Below are 20,321 nucleotides of genomic sequence, written 5' to 3'. Positions count from 1 at the left end.
TCAAGAATTAGATAATTCATTATGTGCAGTAAAACAGTGTTTTATTTATTTATGCCGCATTTTTTAAAATGTTTTTGATTTAGACCTACATATTTAACAAAAGAAAGTTAAAAATGTGAGTTTTTTATGTATGTCCTTCGAGTAACGTCCATTTTACTCGTAAAGTAAATTCGTAAATTATACAATTTGACAACTCGTATTTCACATACAACGCCCTCTATACGCACTTATCTGCATTAACATAACCAACCTCACCACTACTTAACATAGTTGAAGTTTGTGCCGCTACTCGTCAACAGATGGCACTGTAAAGTGATGAAGATAAGTCCAGATTTAGTTAGTCTAGTCATCACTAGATGTCTTTATTTGCAAAAAAGTTAGCTCAACCTGGTGGCCTTAAGCGTGTCACACACTACGCAGATACAATAATATTTTATCTGCGTATAATAACTTTAATGATCTGAAACTATCACACACTACGCAGATACGATAATATACGAGACGATACCAGTCTAAATCCTTCAAGATCTTTGCCATCTTTCGATATATGTCGGTGCCCACAGATACTTCACGATAAAATATAAGTTATCTGCGCTGTGTGTGTTAGCTCATTGAATTGTATAGATAGGGTTACCAAGCCACAATCTCCAAAAAAAAAAGAATTGTATAAGGAACGATATTGACAGATATGCGTTCAGATACAGATATCTTATCGTATCTGCTTAGTGTCTGACACGCTTTACTTTTTAATAAGTTGACTTTGGCTGGTCATAACTAAGATGATATTTATTTTTTAATAAACCTGATCACTAATAGATTAAGCATTTATATAAATATACAGGTACGCATATTAAATTGCTAGTGCTTCTGGTCATTTAAATATGTTTTTTTAAACATGTCAATTGACGGATTTTCCCCACGGTTTGGGGCTATTCCGTCAACCTACGATTTTTCTTGTATCGTGTCGTATTACAAACATAGGTTTACGTCAAGTGAACAAATACCGCTGAACTCTTACTTGAAACTAAACTCTAGCGACCTCAATTTAAGGTTCATTTTAGATTTTATTGGCAAATATATTTTTTCGGGGCAATTCCGGCCTATTTTTACAATCAGGAGTAGTAAGCCTTTTAAAACAGATTCCTAGGGAAAATCCGTCAACTGACACGTTTTTTAAATAATGGGCTGTTTTTGTGCTCACCAGTTAGCGCCACTATTGAGTAAGGTCCGACCGAAGTACAGTTTTATTATGTTCGCAACAATATTTTAATTTAAAATCGTATTTAATAAGTAAATTGGACAGCTTTAAAGTATTAATGTTAATTTTCATGATTATTATTTAATTAAGTCAAATCAAAAAGGTTGGTAATATATGAAATAGGGAAATTCCGCACATGACGGTTTTGCCCGTTTCACAATTGACAGATTTGTCTCCTCAATCATTTCATTAATACCAATATTCAACCACCCATAGTTTCTCACCAATTGATTATAATTGAAAATTTATAAAACTACCAACAAATATGCATATCGAACTTTATAATAAACATACTTAGTAAGCCGTAAACTTACATTTTCTCATCGCACCGTCACGGAACACAACAGCATACAGCATATTACACTCGCATTCGAGTTCGGAGCGCAACTAAACTTTAACTAGCCAGTGAATGAAAAAAAAACCGCTTTTAAACTTAAAAAGAGTTTTTTTTTCATTCACTGGCTAGACAGCGCCATCTGTTTTTGTCTGGTATAAAATGTTTTCTCTGCTTTACCGATCGAGTGAGAAAGCGTGTAGTACTGTTGTTTGAACAGCCGCAAACGCCGTTTAGACGGAAATGCCCCGCTGACGGACTTGGCCACCCTGCCCTTACTTGATAAAAAAATAAAACCAGAAATGTGTAAGTACCTATATTAGGTATAGGTACACACGTTATTTTCTTTTCATTACAGTGGAGATACCTACCGCGCCGTACCATATGGCAACTGAGCCAGGTAGAATAAAAAAAGGACCCCAGCCTCTGTCAAAATCGTCTCGACGAAAAAAAACAACCGCCGTAGGCAGTGTTGCTCCCATCCCAACCCCGTTTTATATTATTCCATGTTTCAGTCTGAATTTTATTTTGCAACAAAGATTTTTGTGAGTTTATTTTATATAAGCTCAAATATTCTGTATTCGGGTCCCAAGATACAGGCCGAGGCAGAGGCAGACACTCGAAGTTCTTATCTTGCCGTTCCGCTGACGCTAATATTATTTGGTACGAGAGTGAGAGGGACGATTCGAAAACCGGCCAAGAGCGTTTCGTACACGCCCGAAATAGTTTCCCCAACGAAGTTTAATATTTTTTCTAAGGATTCCGTACTTTATACGGAATCTTCCAATTTAGGTATATTTTATACCTTAGGCTGCTATTTACTCTTAAACTACTAAAAATTCTCAAGCAAACTTAGCCGTTATACTTTCCTTGAAAGTTTGCTATATTTACTACCATCCTGATTTTTTTCAAATTTTTTACCGCAGTTTAGTAGATTTAGAGGGCGGGGGGGGGCGCTCGATTTTAATGAAAATTTGCAGTTTCAAGTTGAATATTTCGCAAAAAAATCACTAAATCGAAAAATCGACTGAGCAAACCTCACATGGTTTTAAAAGACCTATCCAACGATACCCCACATTATAGGGTTGGATGAAAAAAAAAATCACTCCCACTTTACGTCTATCGCAAGTACTTACCCTAAAAAAAATGTTTTTGAATTTTATTGTACCATTTTGTCTAGCATTGATAGTCCTTGTGCAAAGCCGCGGATGGACAGACAGACAGACAGACATGGCGAAACTATAAGAGTTCCGTTTTTGCCATTTTGGCTCCGGAACCCTAATAATATGATATAACCAGCCGTGGGACGTCCACTGTTGGACATAGCATACCTCCATATCCCCCACCCATATACCTCCAGTTGCTTCGGCTGGAAGCGGCTTGCATCCATCATAAAGCCCGCTGTAACCCGGCCATCATCGGTCCATCTTGTTGGTGGACGTTTTATGTTATATAGTACGAGAGTGAGAGGGACGGCACGATAAGAACTTCGAATTTCGTAGTAATTATCATTAGCATTAGAATAACTCAAACATCGTAAACAATGAGGGCTATCGTTTTTTGTCTCACTAGATGGCGCACTGTTGCGTGAGGTTTTTAAGTATGGCTTTCAAAGTCTGTTATTACGGGCGTGAAAACAAAGTTTAGATTAAAATCTATTTAATACACCTTAAAACCGTACCATAAAAATATCGAGCATGCCACAGTGTTGCATAGTCCCCGTTTTGTTCGGAAAAAAGGGAGGACAAAGGTTTCCGAAAGACAAAACTGTCTCAAAACACAGACATTCATAGCCCCGTAACGCATAATTGCCATAATTAATTTCAGATAATGCAAAATATTCACAAAATTATTCTAATTATAAATAAACCCGCGTAGCTCACCCAAAAACTATGAGATTTGACATTTCGGAGACCTCACGCTACACTAGCGCCTCTAGCGGCGAATTCATTCGCGATAGCCCTCATTAACAAACTGATCACTCCAGTTTGGCGCATTTAAGTAAAATTGTAATAGTTTCTATATGAATAAATGATTTCTATCTATCTATCTAAATTCGTTCTCGTAGAGAAACCGCTTTCTCCATAGGTAGCTTGCTGAGCAACACTGAGCCTATTTTTAACGGCCATAATTATAGTATTTCCTAATTGGCCAATATCCTGGGTTTTTTTTCGTACATACATACATACATTATGTTTTTATTGGGCAGGTACATACTTAGTAGGTACCTGCCCAATAAAACGTGCATAAGAATTTTTCAATAAAAAAAATATTCAGATACCTACCTACCTACTTTTTTACCTACACAGCATATCGTAAGAATGCATATTAATTACGTTTACGTCATCCTATACATAAAGTTATCATAATAATCATAATGAATTTTATTTTATAGCGAACCTATGCTGCACTAGAAGTTATAAAACTAGTTTCTAAGAAATCCTACTCGCCTTGCATTACTAGGAACCTAGGACACCTAGGTTTAGCAGTAACTGTAGTTGATTATAGCGGTAAATAAACATTTTTATACCAGTAGGTACTTTTCCATTTTTCCAATAAAGCGTTAGACCTAAAATAGAACGAACAGACAATTTATTAAAAACTAAAATTCTAATTTATTAAAAAAACAAAACCAGTCGAGTGGAACGGTGAGCCACTGGCATTCCACGCACACTCGCGCACTAACTGACTATAATATATAATACAGTTGTAAAACTAAAGTAACTACTAATTTCAACCTTAGCACCATAACTTTATGGTTATTGACGTTTCTGTCTAGCTGTAAGTTTAAAGTTGTTGTGGTACAAATGTGGTAAAGTCTTTGCAACTACAGCCTTAGCGAAAAGTAACCTTATTGCGTTACAATAAGATTGTTGTGTAATTTTATTAATTGAAAGTATAACTTTGGAAGTAACACAAGTGTATTCTATCTCTACGTGGCGGTGTGTATGAATTTTTACCTGTTTCCTTCTATGTGTGCGTGGGGTTCGGACTTGCATTTTAAATTGTTCCGATTTCTGTTTACGTGATTTTATAACAAAGTTTTTGAAATTGTGTTGGGGAAATTATTACGAGTTGTTATAACACTTAAATGTTTTAAATAAGTACTGGTTTCTTCTATATTTTGAACAATTTAATGTTATTGATTTAGGTAGGTACGTACCTATTCTTGGCCCAAAAAGTCTTAGCAAAAAATCATACTGGCTCGATGACAATAATGTAATACTTATGACGATGACGAGGAACTGATTCGTCAAGTTATTTGCCGACTTTACCACAAACTAAGAAAAACTACCAAGGCAACAATATTTACCTTCGTAGTTTTCTCTACCTACACTAGGTAAGGCTCCTTAAAATGGGTGGCTAAATATAAATTTCTGTGAAAAACAACGTGACAAACATTATATTATCTTTATTTTTTAAATTTGGAATATCGTCACGACCGGTAACGGTAAGCCTAGCATGATCGGCAAACGAGATTTAAATTTAACTTACTTTGTAAGAAGCATTTATTTTGCCATTAATATTTGCTTCTCTAGGTAATCATGTAAAAAACGTAACTTGAAAACATTTTTTTGTATAAGAAGAGGAATTGTTGGAATGTCACGACGGCTGTACGATGGGTATAGGTACCTACTGAAGCTGACTGAGAGAGCACGCTGAATAAGAACTTTTCCGATAAATATGATTCATCATCATCATCATCCCAGCCTATATACGTCCACTGCTGGGCACAGGCCTCCCTCAGAACAAGAGGGCTTGGGCCATAGTTCCACGCGGGCCCAGTGCGGATTGGGAACTTCACACGCACCATTGAATTTGCTTCGCAGGTTTGTGCAGGTTTCCTCACGATGTTTTCCTTCACCGCAAAGCTCGTGGTAAATTTCAAATGTAATTCCGCACATGAATTTCGAAAAACTCAGAGGTGCGAGCCGGGGTTTGAACCCACGACCCTCTGTTTGAGAGGCGATAGGTCAAACCACTAGGCCACCACGGCTAGGTAAATTCTAATATGATAATAAAAATATGATTAAACACCATTAACTATATAAACACTACATTTGCCTATCTATTCATTGCCAGCTAGTTCCTACTGCTAGTCGTGGTCGTGATTAATTAATCCGGAATAACTTCGTTGACATTTACTCAACAAAGATCCGATTCCAGTCTAATTATTTACAAAAAAATATTCGTCACTACGAACAAGGTAAAAGTTTTAATAAGGAAATAACCTAATCATAAAAAAATATTTTTAATAAAAGCTTTTTTTTGCTGACTGTACGATTTGTTGACTTTACTTGCATTGTCACCCAAACTACATTTGCATACCAAATTTCAAGTCGATGATATTAGGGCCAATCAACTATTTTACCGACACTTTGGGCGTCTCCTGCGTTACCAAAATTGTCTCTGGCGTACCAAAAATCGTACTTCCAACAAGATATTTCATTTATTAGCTTAAACTTACGTAGGATGGCATGTATTCATGTACACCATCTATTAAATTACAGAAAAAACATGTTTACTTACAAAAATCTGCAACGCGGACAGATTAGAAAAAAGTTGATTGGCCCATTAACCCTAGAAGAATTCCGTGCCGCGGAGACGATGCTGGCTGCGGCTGAACTACCAAGATGTCACTAGTAGATTATTGTATTGTCACGCAATTTACATAAGTATTCCAAATTTCAAGTCAATCTGACTACTGGAAGTTGGTCAAATTTAGCTTGCAAGATAGATAGATTACAGACAGATAGACAGACAACGGGACAGGTGAAACTAAATTAAAGCTTGTGATAAAAAGTATGAGCTTGTTTTTGTCAACATTTTACAAATTTAATAAAGAGGTTAACTCTGCGTTTGTTTGGTTTCATGTAGGGAATGAGAAACTACTTAAAATATGTGTTTAAAAAATCTTTCACTAGGTATAAAACAGCTCCACTACCTACGAGTAGATACCTACTTATTACAGATAATGAATGCTTCTTTTTGTCCCGGGAAACTATAGGTATAAAGTTTCCGTATTACACGCAAGACGTAGCGGGAAAAAGTTATTAAGTACAATGTGAATTTGTCCTTATTGCTTAACAAATCCAACCCAACTATGTGCACGTACCTATTATACGTATACTTATTTACTTATAACATTATTAAAAATAAAAGCTGTGGTAAAAGTTTGTGTAGTTTTTTATTATTATAATTATATCCTGGCCAATCAGTGTGCATCAAAAATATAACAGTAATGCGGTTTCAAAGAAACGAGTGTCTTCGTTTTCACTATACAAGTTCTACAACATTGTGCGACATGTCGAGCAGAAGACGATTTGCCATAAACACTGTCAACAACAAAATTAAAAACGAACCGGTCAGCCATTTTACTAGCGGCCAGTCCCACCGTTCTGGAACGCGTTTGAATTCGAAATTCATATTTGGAACATTGGAACGCTCGCAACCGGTCGCCCTTGTAATAGTTGGCTGTTATCAAACCGCCATTTTAAGAAGACCTGTGTCATAGGAGCGCGAATATCTTCTAGAGAGTGAATCGAACGACGGTCGGACGGGAGGGAAGGTCTTATTAAAATGGGCGAGTTTCTTCGACAAGTGCGGCGCGAACGAAAATACGGCGCTGGAGTTGTTCTGCCGCCTTATCACTGGGTTCAAAGATTAATGTTCGTAGAGTCAAAGTGCACTCTGCTAATCGCTGAGTTATCTGTGTCTGTGAGTCAATAAGTAAGATAATAAGTACATTGATTTCCTTTTATATTTCGATACCTATTCTTCATATTTACTTATACAAAGCGAAGTACATACACGTGTGTTTTGGTGATAAGTCCTGTTTGTGGTATTTTGACTACGAGTGAAAATCATGAAAGTTTAAAACGTTATAATATAACGACACTTTCCTTGACAGATGTATGAAATGCCGGAAGAGTATTTGCAGTGAAAAGATTCTACATTGGCACGCGTTTCAGTTTGTTCGACTTCTACATTGTGTGTAGGTATAATTAAATAAGTTCCAGAGGCTTATCCGCTCCGTAAATTACTAGCTCTATGACAAGCGCCGTCCGCGGGGCGGGGCAGAGGGGGGAGTTCTCGGTCCGCCAACTTAAAAATGCCGCCGCAGAGCCTCCGAATCGATACGGCGCGCGTCACGTGCTGCCGAGCGCGACCAATAGCCGCGCAGGGCGCCGCGGGGCGCGGGGCGCGGCGGGGGAAAGGGGCCGCGGGCGCGGGGGCGCCGCTCCCCACTTGCCAGTGCACGAGGAACAGCCGCGCGCGACGCACGCACGCTCGCGACTCCAGAGTTTCACCGAAAACCGGTCCGATGCTTCGTGCCATGTTATAGTACATTGTGCAGTGCGATGAGTGCGTGGACGGAGGAAATGTTGTCCTGGCGCGACGAGCGGCTCGGACTCACCGAGCTACCGAGCACGACGAGGAGAAAACATCGCAGCGCGCCGTACAGATTGCACCGGCCACATTTGCCTGTGCCGTACGTACCCGAGCCGCCGCCGGAGCCGCAAGGGACGCACATTTCAAGGTTATACCCGGAACTGTTGGCGCTCATATTTGAGAGGCTTCCGGTGAGGGACAGAGGCCGGGCCGCCCAGGTTTGCCGCGCTTGGAGGGACGCCGCTGACCGCCGCTCCGTGTGGCGTGGAGTGGAAGCAGCCTTACATCTTCGACGACCGGCGCCTGTACTATTTGCTTCACTTGCTAGGAGAGGAGTTAGAAAACTGCAAGTCTTATCCCTCCGGAGAGGGTTACGGGACGCCGTCGCCGCTCTGCCAGGCTTGGAATCCCTCTCTCTGAGCGGCTGTTACAGCGTGACCGATGCCGCATTAGCCAGCGCCTTTGCCGCCGAACTACCAGCCCTGAGACGTCTAGACCTATCACTTTGTAAACAAGTCACGGACTCCTCGTTGGGACGGATAGCGCAATCACTCAAAAACTTGGAAGAGTTAGAGCTAGGCGGGTGTTCTAATATCACAGACACAGGCCTGCTCCTGATAGCGTGGGGTTTGCGGAAATTACGCCGTTTGAATCTAAGGTCGTGCTGGCATGTGAACGATACTGGAATAGCGCATCTGTGTGGAGGAGGTGAAGCTAGAGGAACGCCGGAACTGGAGCATCTAGGTCTCCAAGACTGTCAGCGACTGACAGACGAAGCGCTAAAACACACGGCCACCGGGCTTCCAAAACTGCAGTCGATCAACCTCTCCTTCTGCGTGGCTGTTACCGACGCAGGCTTGAGGCATCTCGCGAGACTGCCTCTGTTAGAGGATGTGAACCTGCGAGCATGTGACGGTGTGTCCGACGTCGGGGTCGCTTATCTGGCGGAAAGCGGACGCTTGACCGCGTTGGACGTATCGTTTTGTGATAAAGTTGGCGACGAGGCGCTATCCCACGCTACGTTGGGGCTATCGGGGCTTCGCTCGCTATCGTTGAGCGCCTGTCGCCTCACAGACGAGGGTCTGGACCGGGTCGCGAGGCTATCGCAGCTAGAGACGCTAAATATAGGCCAATGTACGCGCGTGACTGATAGAGGGCTACACGCGCTAAGCGACGGGCTGCTTAATCTAAAAGCGATAGACTTGTACGGCTGCACGTGCATCACGCCCCAAGGCTTGAAAGATATCATGAAGTTGCCTCGGCTTAGTGTACTTAACCTCGGCCTGTGGCATGTACGGTGACCACGCACACGCAGCGCCTGAACGTTAGTGTGAGTGCGACGCCATGTTAAGTGAAGGAGCTACCAAGGTTGTATACTGGACAGTGTAAAAAAAATATTAACCAATCTTAAGATTAACGAATTATTTAGGAAGTGGGGTCGCCAGTTTTTGTTCGCCTGTGTTATTGTTGACGTTTGGTTACGCGAAGTTTTGTTTTGGTCCGTTGAAGCCGCCCCAGGGCCTAGTCTTGGTGTCAGACCTTTTTGAATCCAACTTTTAGTATTTACTATGTAAATTTAGTCCGCTTATGCAATATAGTGTTTCGGATTTCCGGTTTTGTTAACTTTCAATTGTTTAAAAAGGTCTGATTCTCCACTAATTTAAGTGATTGCTCCATTAGTTAGATAGATATTTAGGCATTCTTCAAATTATTGGTTTTGAGTCGATCTCACGGCATGTTTGATGTTTTGTTATGCATTTGCTATTAGTTCTTTGGACTTATGGGGTTTTAAACTAGCTTTAAACTTTGTTTATCAAATAATTTCGTTAACAATTGCTAGGTTTTGACAATTTGGAACCTGAAAGTGAGTTATTTTTTGACTAATAAAGTGGATTAATTAGGTTTTGTTAGTAATTATGTTATAAATTTGTCTTAAAATATCAATCTAACGTGGTTCCATTATTGTTGAAAGAATAAGCAGCTGATCAAATATAGCCTAGAACTTGATGTTCAGCTCATACAAATATTATTAAGTAAGTGGCTTAATAAAAATAATTGAAAATGTGTACTGTGATGTGTTATATGAATGGGGTTTCTTCTTAAAGTTACTCGCCATCCGTATATTTATAGTATACTTATGTAAGGTATTGAGACTCATAATGAGCCAGTTTTATAAATAGATAAATCACAATTTGTGTGTTAATATCTAACTAAATGGAAAAAACTGTTGTTCGTCTGGCTAAACAGGCCATTTTAATTTGGTTGAGCAAATAAAAATTAAACTGGTCAACAAAGCAAAAACCTGTTTTTAAATACAAATGAATTTAAAATAATTAAAATCACTGGTAGATACCTAATTAATTTTAAACAGAACATTAAAAATTTTAATTAATGATAATGACTATTCAAAATACTTAAAGTAGTTTAAAATGTAAAGCTATTCTTTAAAATCATACATGCACATACACAAACACAATGGAACGTAACATTACACATTAAAATAAGATTTTGTTCAAAATTTCATTATTAAAAAAAACTTTTTGTGCTTATATTTAATTTATATTTGTGCATACCTACCTATATTATTGTCATTTAAATTTCAAACTCGTGCCAAAGAATCACTAAAAGTGTGTGTGGCATATGTATATATTTACAAATTAAAAGTAAAATTTGTAAAAACATTTCATTTAAGTATTACATAAAGACCATAGCCATGAAGGTATAGAACAGGTGAAAACTAAAGAGAGAAAATATGCACACAGCTATGAATTGTTTATTTGCGTGTAGTACGTACCTGCATACAAACATATTGATAACGTTGATGAGACGTTTTCTAGTTTAAAACAAATTAGAACGTCGTCCCAAACTATCTTTATTTTATTTCTGACCACGGAGCAAAGAATCAGCCAGTTTCAGAAAAAGATATTATGTATTAAGTTATGTTTTTACTGTTAGGGTTTCCATTTGCCATGATATGACTGACTCATTGACATTTCAGGGTATAACGAGTTTTTTTTATTAATAAAATACTCCCAGTGGTGGAACACGTTATTTTTAAATGTAGATTGTTCGTTAATAGAAATCTGCAATATAAACATAAATGAATTACTTTTTAATAAAATCTTGGTCTTTCCGTGGAGATCTGAATTTTTTTGGATGTTTTTTATTTTCTATGTAATATTTAGGTACTCTTTTGTAATTACACAACCACCAAATAAACAAAAATAAAAAAACGGTTGTTAAATTCCTCTATCCACCATTGTCATTAATTGAACAACTGGCATTTAACAACTCTATTAAAAAATACATTAAGTAAAAAAAAACATCAAATTGCATCACACTTAAGTCTTTAAACTTATTTAAATAGTGTAAAATGATGAATAAATATTGATAACTCTTATTATAGTATTGTGTAATTCCTCTGTGTATCAACATACAAAACAATGCAAATTTTCCCTGTTTTTTTTCCTACTTTGCCGCAACTTACAGTTTACGAAGAAAATAAACATTCGTTGTTTTGCAAAAGCCTGCAAGACGAGGACAAATGATTTATATTCGTCATAATTTACTATGTTCTTACCTTGTAAGCTATTGGATGCTACTATATTTCTCGTATAACTTAATATGTAAACTATCTATATTCTTCCCTTCCGTGTATATTATTTTTTATTTAAGTCGGGCTCTGGATATCCATAAGGATTTTTATTTTCATAAACAACTATAGATTCGTAAACCCATCTAAGAATTAGAAAAAAATATTTTTTTTTCTTCTTCCATTAGGTTACGCTTAAAAGCCAGGAAAACGTTTTAATTAACGTCATCATCACAATTATTATTTGTATTTTTCAAATGGTATAAGAGAGCGAGAAAAAAATATGGTGAATGCTTTGATGAACCATACTACTAGATTCAAGATCCCATACAAAATCAAAGCGAAAAAGTGGCCGTGTTGCTTATGTCATAGACAGTCTTATACTCATAGCTATATATCTGTTTTACCTTCTAAATTAATTTAAAATATATACCTTAAGTCTAAGCAACAAAGATTCAAATAATAGTAATTGTATATAATACTTACGACGTATCGTCATAAGACAAGCAAAAACGTTCGATTAACAAAAGAACATTCATCTTTCAAAAAGATGTCATTCTATTTTAGGAACAGGGTAATAATGGAGTCGCAATTATTATAAGACAGACAGTTTTTTATTTCACAGAAATATAACACAAAAAAATTACATATACAAATATTATCATGAAACGAAATATTCTTATAGATACTTAACTGAATTAAGTTAACTAATTAGAAAATGGGTGATTGACAACACTTCAAAAACCTGCTTTCAAATTAAAAACACCATATTCAAATCGGTTCACCCGTTTAAGAGCTACGTACGGTGTCACAGACAGACACACAGACACACATTGCGGTCAAACTTATAACACCCCCCTTTTTGCGTCAGGGGTTAAAAAGACAACATAAATGTTTTACCAGATTTGACGTCATCGATTCGGTTAATTCTGTGCACTGTATTTTGTTTCACGAGAATCTGCAATTAACGGCAATATTATAAATATCATACGGCTTGAACTTGAAGCTTTACGTCTTCTTTAATAATATAGCTTCACTTCACCTCGCCACACTTAATCTTATATTATTTTAAACATTTATGTAACTTTACCTGCAATTTTGGAATCGCCATTTTCCGTAATCTACGCCTTTGGCTATTTCCAACTATGTCAAATTTATCAAAATGAATCGAACATACAGTCGAATTTTTGTGCGGTCTGTAAAGTTCTTCTTCTCTTTCTCTCGCGACAATAGATGTCCATTCCGCACAGCGAAAAGGATCACTAGGAAATCTACAAAAAAAAAATATTATTTTAAAATGAGAACTACTCTACGAATTTTTTGTTCCAGAAACACCGATTATTGCCAAGATGGTTGGCCAAACAATAAATTATTGATTTTTAAATGTAAACTGCCAATTTTTACGTACTTTAAATAAAATACTGACTTGTACTTACCTAAAGAAGGATATTCCTTCAGAAATTCTAGTGTTACGGTGGCTGTTTCCGCAATTTATAAATGAACATTGTGGCATTTTAACACGTCCGCACTTTGGCTCTGGTTGACGCGTACTGTCAGAAATAAGAGCACAAATTTATTTTGTGCTCTTATTTCTCTGGCCGTTTTCAGAGCTGTGACCTTGAATCTAGTAGTATGGTTCATCAAAGGGTGAATGCGATGGTGCTTGCATCAAATTGATGAGTGTTATAGTTATGTGTATTTATCTACATTATAAACCTTTTCGGGTGCAATAGAACGCCCTGATTTCTCCGACGACGATTTTTGATTGCTGTTGACTGTCTGTAGAAACCAAAATATCAAACTCTGTAATTTATTTACATTTAGTTAAGGAAAATTTTTGTGTTCAACGTAATTCAATGACTCAGGGGACCTTTGAAAATGAAATAATATTAAACTTAACGCTATGAAACACTATTATTTCGTCGCTATTATGATAGTTCTGATCAAAATTGTGTACCTACTTATCTGCTGATTTGTAATTAATTGCAAACCCCAAAATCCCTTTGGTTTTTGTTTGTCAAAAATAATGTACATCTACATGAGTGTGCTAGGCCGAAACACGTTTTGCGAGACTGAATAAAAAAAGGATAAAAAGTTTTTTTTTTAATTTCATCATCATCATAAGCCTACAGCAGTCCACTCTCTAAATATAAAACATAAAGGAATACGCGTAAAACTATTTTTTAATTTATCTTTAACTTTTAAGATTTCACTTTAGTTATTATTAAAGTCGGGACGTAAATGCGACAAATTAATGAAAAAATTTCCTCGACGTTTCGACCACATTTCAGCGGTCGTGATCCGCGACCAATGCGCTGTGGTCGAAACGTCGAGGTAGGTACCTAATTTTAGTAATTATTTGTTGCTTATCTACAATACAATACAATACAAAAACTTTTTATTGTACACTAGAAATAGTAAGCGATACAGAAAACAGATACACAGAGAGAAAATATCTAATATCTTTAAAAGAGCAATCCTTTTATATTTCTTTATTACGGCTATAACGATGTTTATGTGGTATCTATTGTTCACATCACGATCAGGCGTGATTTAGTTTAATTTTTTAATTTGGATGTCCTAAAACACGATTTAAAAAAGAACCCTGGTTCCCAGGTACTTGAGTTTTGTTACCAATAAGTACTTAATGGAACGCTCGATTTGTCTATTGTCTTAGTAACCCCATGACTATCTTTGACACGTAGTTGTTTCCATTCTAGACCATTGTCACCCAAAAAGTTTCTCTGTGAATGCAACAGAACAGACACCGTTGGCGGTGAGCCGGTAGGTAAGATAGCTGCTGTCAAGCGCGAGTGTCGGTTCTGTAACATTTTATTTGTTATCTGTGGTACGTTGAGGTCAATGACTATTTTATACTTTACTACCTTGTCGCTGTCACTTCTTTTGTTTTGTAAACTGTCTGAAGGCACACAGTGACGTGATGAGGTACTCAAAATACCTAAAGATATTTTTGACCTTACCTGTACCTATACCAAAAAGCGACACTTATAGTAAAGGATTGGTCAACTACTTGTATAGGTACCTACCTAAAATGCTAAGTTTTTTTGGAACATACGTAATATCTACATAATTTGTACGTACGGTTTGATATTATTTGTTTATTGTTTGTATGATGTTAGTGCCGTGAGATCGATTTAGAATAAGCATACGTTGTATACTTCAGTACATTGTTTTGTACAAAACGAATGTAACATAGAAGAAATGTATTAAAAGTCATCGTTTAAGTTACAAATTTAATATGACATTTTTATTTATTCCCTCATCATCAGCCTAAATGCCATTTCGTCACTAACTTAGAAAAAATCTCGTATCTAAAATCAATATGTAAACAAAATTAAACCTTGACGTAATGTTCATAAAGATCACTCAGAAAAAAATATTTCTTTTGAGTTACGATTTTTTTTGAGTTGTGATGATATTTTGTTGAACAGTCCTTCTGGTTAACCAGAAACGGCCTAATATAAGAGTTTTTACTGATTATTGGCCACCTGCTAGGACAACTCTCGTGACGTCATCATCCACCTAGTGGGAGGCCTGCGTCTTCTGGTACGTGGTCGCCGCTCGAGAACCATAAGCCCGGTTTCCACCGCGAGCGAGCGGAGCGGACTCATTAATGACTTAATTAGTTTTACGTATACAACGGCTGCATGAATTGAAAGTACTTACAACACCGGACCTTTCTGAAGTTGTCATTAATGAGTCCATGAGGTGATACGTAGAAGAACAAGGGTCACCGACATAGCCAAGCGAATTAGTTTGTTGAAGTGGCAATGGGCAGGCCATATAGCACGGAGAACAGATGGTCGTTGGGGCCGTAAAGTTCTAGAGTGGAGACCGCGGATCGGCAAGCGCAGCGTAGGACGTCCACCAACGAGGTGGACGGATGACCTGGTTAAAGCCGCGGGTTCACGGTGGATGCAGGCCGCTTCCAACCGAGGTCTATGGGGGGCCTATGTCCAACAGTGGACGTTCGATGGGTGATGATGATGATGATTAATGAGTCCGCTATGCACGCGGTGTAAATTGGGCGTTACTGCGCCACAGACGGAGACGGATGGAGGATGGACATGGCGAAACCACAAGAGTTCCTTTTAGGACTACGGAACTCTAATAGCTCGTATAATGACCTCAATAGGACTTGCCATTTAATAATAGCTGTGTTATAGCTATATGTGTGAGTGTGACAGTTCTAAAAATAACCAGTAAAGGATCTAAATAATGCGTATAGGACTGGCCGCAGCAGAATAATTTTATGTTCTTCTCAACCGCTACGTTCAGTCAAGGAAAAAATAAATCTAGATTTAGTAGTTAATCCAGGCTTAAGCTTGACAGTTCCATACAATTTGACACTACTAAACTGAGCTTGACGCTAACTCGAGATTTATGTGTTTACTGCAAGTGGGCCTTAAAACGGCTCGAAAGATGACAGATGCCACAGTTATGCACCGCACAGCTGTCCCAGCACTCGACCATGCGTCCATATCGCTTTAGTACATCGCAAGCAAGATTGTATCTCTTTTACGCACAATGGTAGCGTGTATGATAGCGCACACGCACAACGAGTAGCCGAGTGAGTATGTACAGTCAAGTGCAAAAATAAGTGTATCTATTCGAACCACTCAAAAACATGTTACGGCCTTATTGCGTCGGAATAAGTCTGTGGTACTTATTTTTGAAACTTTGAATAAGTTAATATTTTTACACTAGACTGTACGTAATCGACATCACCCAAGAGATGTGGGCAGCGACTCTAGTGTTCGACCTATTATGTAAACTCAGAAATTAATGAATGATTGAAGGAGAAGGTTCTCCTTTTTTCAAGTCCGTTAAAAAATCTTAGATTTCATTGAACAAAGGTACTTATAGCTAAATAAACAACAAATAGGTCCTTAGTATGTAATCAAGCCGTGGTGGCCTTGTGGTTTGACCTATGAATTTTCGAGCAGAGAATCGTGGGTTCAATTCCAACCCTGTGAGTTTTTTGAAATCCATGTGCAAAATTACATTCATAACCACGAGGTTTACAGTGAAGAAAAACATCGTGCCCAAGCCTGCGAAGCAATTCAATGGTGTTTGAAGTTCCCATTCCGCACTGGGCCCGCGTAGGAACTACGACTTAAGCCCTCACATTCCGACAGGAGGCAGCCAGACTCACATAAGCTGAAACGATGATGAACGTACTGCTAATAAATAAATAAAAGATTATATGCCCAAAGACGACCGGATGGCCAAGGGTTAGAGAACCGGACTACGAAGCTTGAGGTCCCGGGTTCGATTCCCAGCCGGGGCAGATATTGGTATGAATAATACGAATGTTTGTTCTCGGGTCTTGGATGTTTAACATCTATTTATCTATATAAGTATTATAAGTACTTACCTTTTTAGACGACCAGATGGCCTAGTGGTTAGAGAACCTGACTACGAAGCTTGAGGTCCCGGGTTCAATTCCCGTGTCGGGGCAGATATTTGTATGAAAAATACGAATGTTTGTTCTCGGATCTTGGGTGTTTACTATGTATTTAGAAAGAAAGAAAGAAGACATTTATTCGCTTACACAGAAGACACACATATACAGCAAAATTAACTTAAAAAAATTACAGAAAAACACATGAAAACATTAAATACAATATACACAAAAAAGGAAAATTTAAGAAATTTAAGTATGTATCTATCTATATAATTATATTTATCCGTTGCTTAGTACCCATAACACAAGCTTTGCTAAGCTTACTTTGGGACTAGGTCAATTGGTGTGAATTGTCCCGTGATATTTATTTAATTACCTATTTTTATCCGTTGCCTAGTTTCCATAGTATAAGCTTTGCTTAGTTTGGAACTAGGTCAATTAGGGTGTCAAGTGTCCGCACGACACCTAATTTTTAGTTTCGGGACTTCATCGAAAACCAAAAACTACAGTTTCCTGTGAAACAAACATGCATAAACATTGCATTGTCTAAGTTTTTCTTGTAACATGCTCTTTCGCAATCGCGTTACGGTCAATATCTTTGTCTCTCTCGTGAGAGAGAACCGATATAGTGCGGCCCTTTCTCAAACAATAGGGAAGTGTCTGTGTGTCTTAAATTGTCTACTAAACAAGGAGTAACTTTAAGTACTTATTTCTTACTTACAGAATAATTTACCCTTAAAATTTCCTAACGGGCTAAACTAACTTCAAAAGAAACAAAATGTCCGCCATAAACTAATTAGTGTACAGTTCGGCAAATCAAACAGTTTTACTTTGAACTAATAGAACTGTTAACGTCGTCGTAAAACAATTTACAATTACAATAAAATTCAGTTTACAATGCGTTCACAGGGCAGTAATAAAAGGTACACTACGTGCTGTAAACGTTAATTGTTATTTTGAATGCAATTAACTTTCGCTTAACTTTTGAGTTAAAAGCGTAAGAAACGTAGGAACGAGACAATGGTGTTTGTACAAAGAATACATTGTAAGGGACACGTGTTTCTGTTTTTAACCCCCTGACGCAAAAAGAGGGGTGCTATTAGTTAGACGTGTCTGTCTGTGGCTGTCGTGTGTGTATGTGGCACATGTGGCTATGTGTGTCTGTGTGTGTGTCTGTCTGTCTGTGGCACCGTAGCTCTTAAACGGGTGGACCGATTTGAATGCTATTTTTTTTAATTGAAAGCAGGTTTTCTAGCGATGGTGTGTTGTCAAAATCTGATGATGTTTTATCAAAATCGGTTCAGCCGTTTTTGAGATATTGAACTTTGAAGTGACAAAGTCAGGGGTTTTCCAACTTTTTGTTGGTTAGGTTATTTGTAACATTATTCAAATGACATACTTAATTTGTTGTTTTAAACGTACTCTATCGAACTGAAGGTCTTATTTGAATTTAAAAATATAAATTTAAAATATAATTCATTCAACACTGTCACATTCCGACTGACGAACAATCTTCCAAATTAATAATAATTTCGTTTCTTTTACCGCTTTTATTTATTACTTAACAATTTATTAGCAAACTTGAGTTCAAATATTCGAACAATCAGCTGTTTAAATGCGATTTAATTTTTTCAAGCATATATCTCTGTTGGAAAAAAATAAAACATTTATTACCACCTCACAAAGTTACATAATCATCATGTGTCATTTGAATCATGTTAGAACAACAAATAGAGAATAGTCATACTTTTCCGAACCCGTGGTAGTTTTTTTTTTTTACATTCATACGAGTAATTGCTTGTTTATAGCCTAAATTGAATAAAGATTCTTACAGTGTGGAGGTGGAGGAACTGCATGAACACGCATATTTTGCATAAGCTTAGCTATCGTAAGGTCGCGGGTGAGCAAGGAAATTCTTTTTTCACACCTCTCCTGCAGAAAAGTAACTTTTCCTCCCTGTCGAGAGGGAGCAAAGTGCAACTTTTCTGTTCAAGGCTTTTCTAAGTGTTTTATTGCAAATGCCATTTTTTGAAGTTGATAATTGTAAAGCCACGCCATTTTCTATGCTGGTTGTTTTTTAATTATATTTAGATTTTTTTTTTTCAAGTTTCTTAATGCTCGGTGTGAAAAGTTGTATGAGCCACTCGGGAGCAAAATTATTTGAATCCCTCATTACGCTCATTCTGGATTCAATGCGCCCTCGCCGTAAATACACCATTTTGCTCCCTTGTGACACAAATAACTATAGTTCATTGATATGGACCTCCGCAAAGTAACGCCTGATTCAATAAATTATTTAGATTTTGACTTTGAGCCAGTAAAGATCCAGAATTGTAGTGATTAGTCGCGTACAAAAGACTAGCATTAACTGGCTGACTAATTGCAATTGTTTACGTGTAATTGTTGTTTACAAGTTTTCCGCCATTGCCGCCATAATTAACCAATCTGCTCGCTTTTATCTTTAACGAACAGTTTTAGGATGTTCAAAGAAACCATTACGTTTGTAATTGTAAATCTGTTTTTGTGATTTTTTTTTAGGGTTCTGTAATCAGAGGGTCCAAACGAGACCCTATTGCTGCCCAGTGCGTATCTTCTTGCATGATTTTCGCGGCTCTCTATCGTTTGCCCGAATTTCATATGCCCGAATGTATCGTTTTCTAGAATTTCCATTTGCCATAAAGTAATTTATTTCTGAAATATAAAATTTCTTCAGAGTTGATATTAAACTAACCTAACCATGGCATGGCTATATGATGACATTTAAAAAAAACCTGAAAACAGCACGGTTCTATATATTTTATGGCAAACGTTGGTCTGGCAAGTGAAATTCGGGCAAATGAAATTCGGGCAAGTAAATGTAATTTTTGTCAGATTTTTTGTTAAATTCGGTAAACAAATAGTTTGAGTTCCCGCAGGATAGCGAAAACCGAATTCTACGCGGACGGAGTCGCCGGTAACGGATAACTGTAACAACACATGACATAACAATAAACTTAAACTCTACGTCAAAACGTAGACAAATCCTAAAATCGTTTTACATAATTTTATTCACATTATTTAAATGTCAAATCCTACACGGCACAAAACAATTGCCCGAACAGTTACAGACTTAGGTACCTACTTCAATCACACAGATACAATTCAATTTCAATTGACGTAACCGACAACACTTTGCTATACCACTTCGGTCTTTACGTAAATAACTTTGAGTTCAAAATGCTGTGCATGACTGGTATGTTGGGACATTTGATATTTTGAGATTACACCGTCAAATGAGTCAGTTTTGCAGGCATTGTGCAAAGTCCTGACTCATTGT

General features: G+C 37.4%; 1 protein-coding gene across 1 annotated transcript; it reads left to right on the top strand.

Moving 5' to 3' along the window:
* Nucleotides 1–7,717: 7,717 nt before the first annotated feature.
* On the top strand, nt 7,718–11,608 carry Ppa (F-box and leucine rich repeat protein partner of paired). The gene has a single exon (XM_074104746.1). It carries the CDS (start codon nt 7,955–7,957, stop codon nt 9,284–9,286), a length of 1,332 nt encoding a protein of 443 aa, XP_073960847.1. The 5' UTR covers nt 7,718–7,954; the 3' UTR covers nt 9,287–11,608.
* The last annotated feature ends 8,713 nt before the right edge of the window (nt 11,609–20,321 follow it).

Source organism: Choristoneura fumiferana, chromosome 22 (assembly GCF_025370935.1).
Source record: "Choristoneura fumiferana chromosome 22, NRCan_CFum_1, whole genome shotgun sequence".
NCBI lineage: Eukaryota > Metazoa > Arthropoda > Insecta > Lepidoptera > Tortricidae > Choristoneura > Choristoneura fumiferana.
The sequence above is the reverse complement of the archived record's forward strand: the minus strand, read 5'-3'. Positions and strand labels throughout refer to the sequence as shown.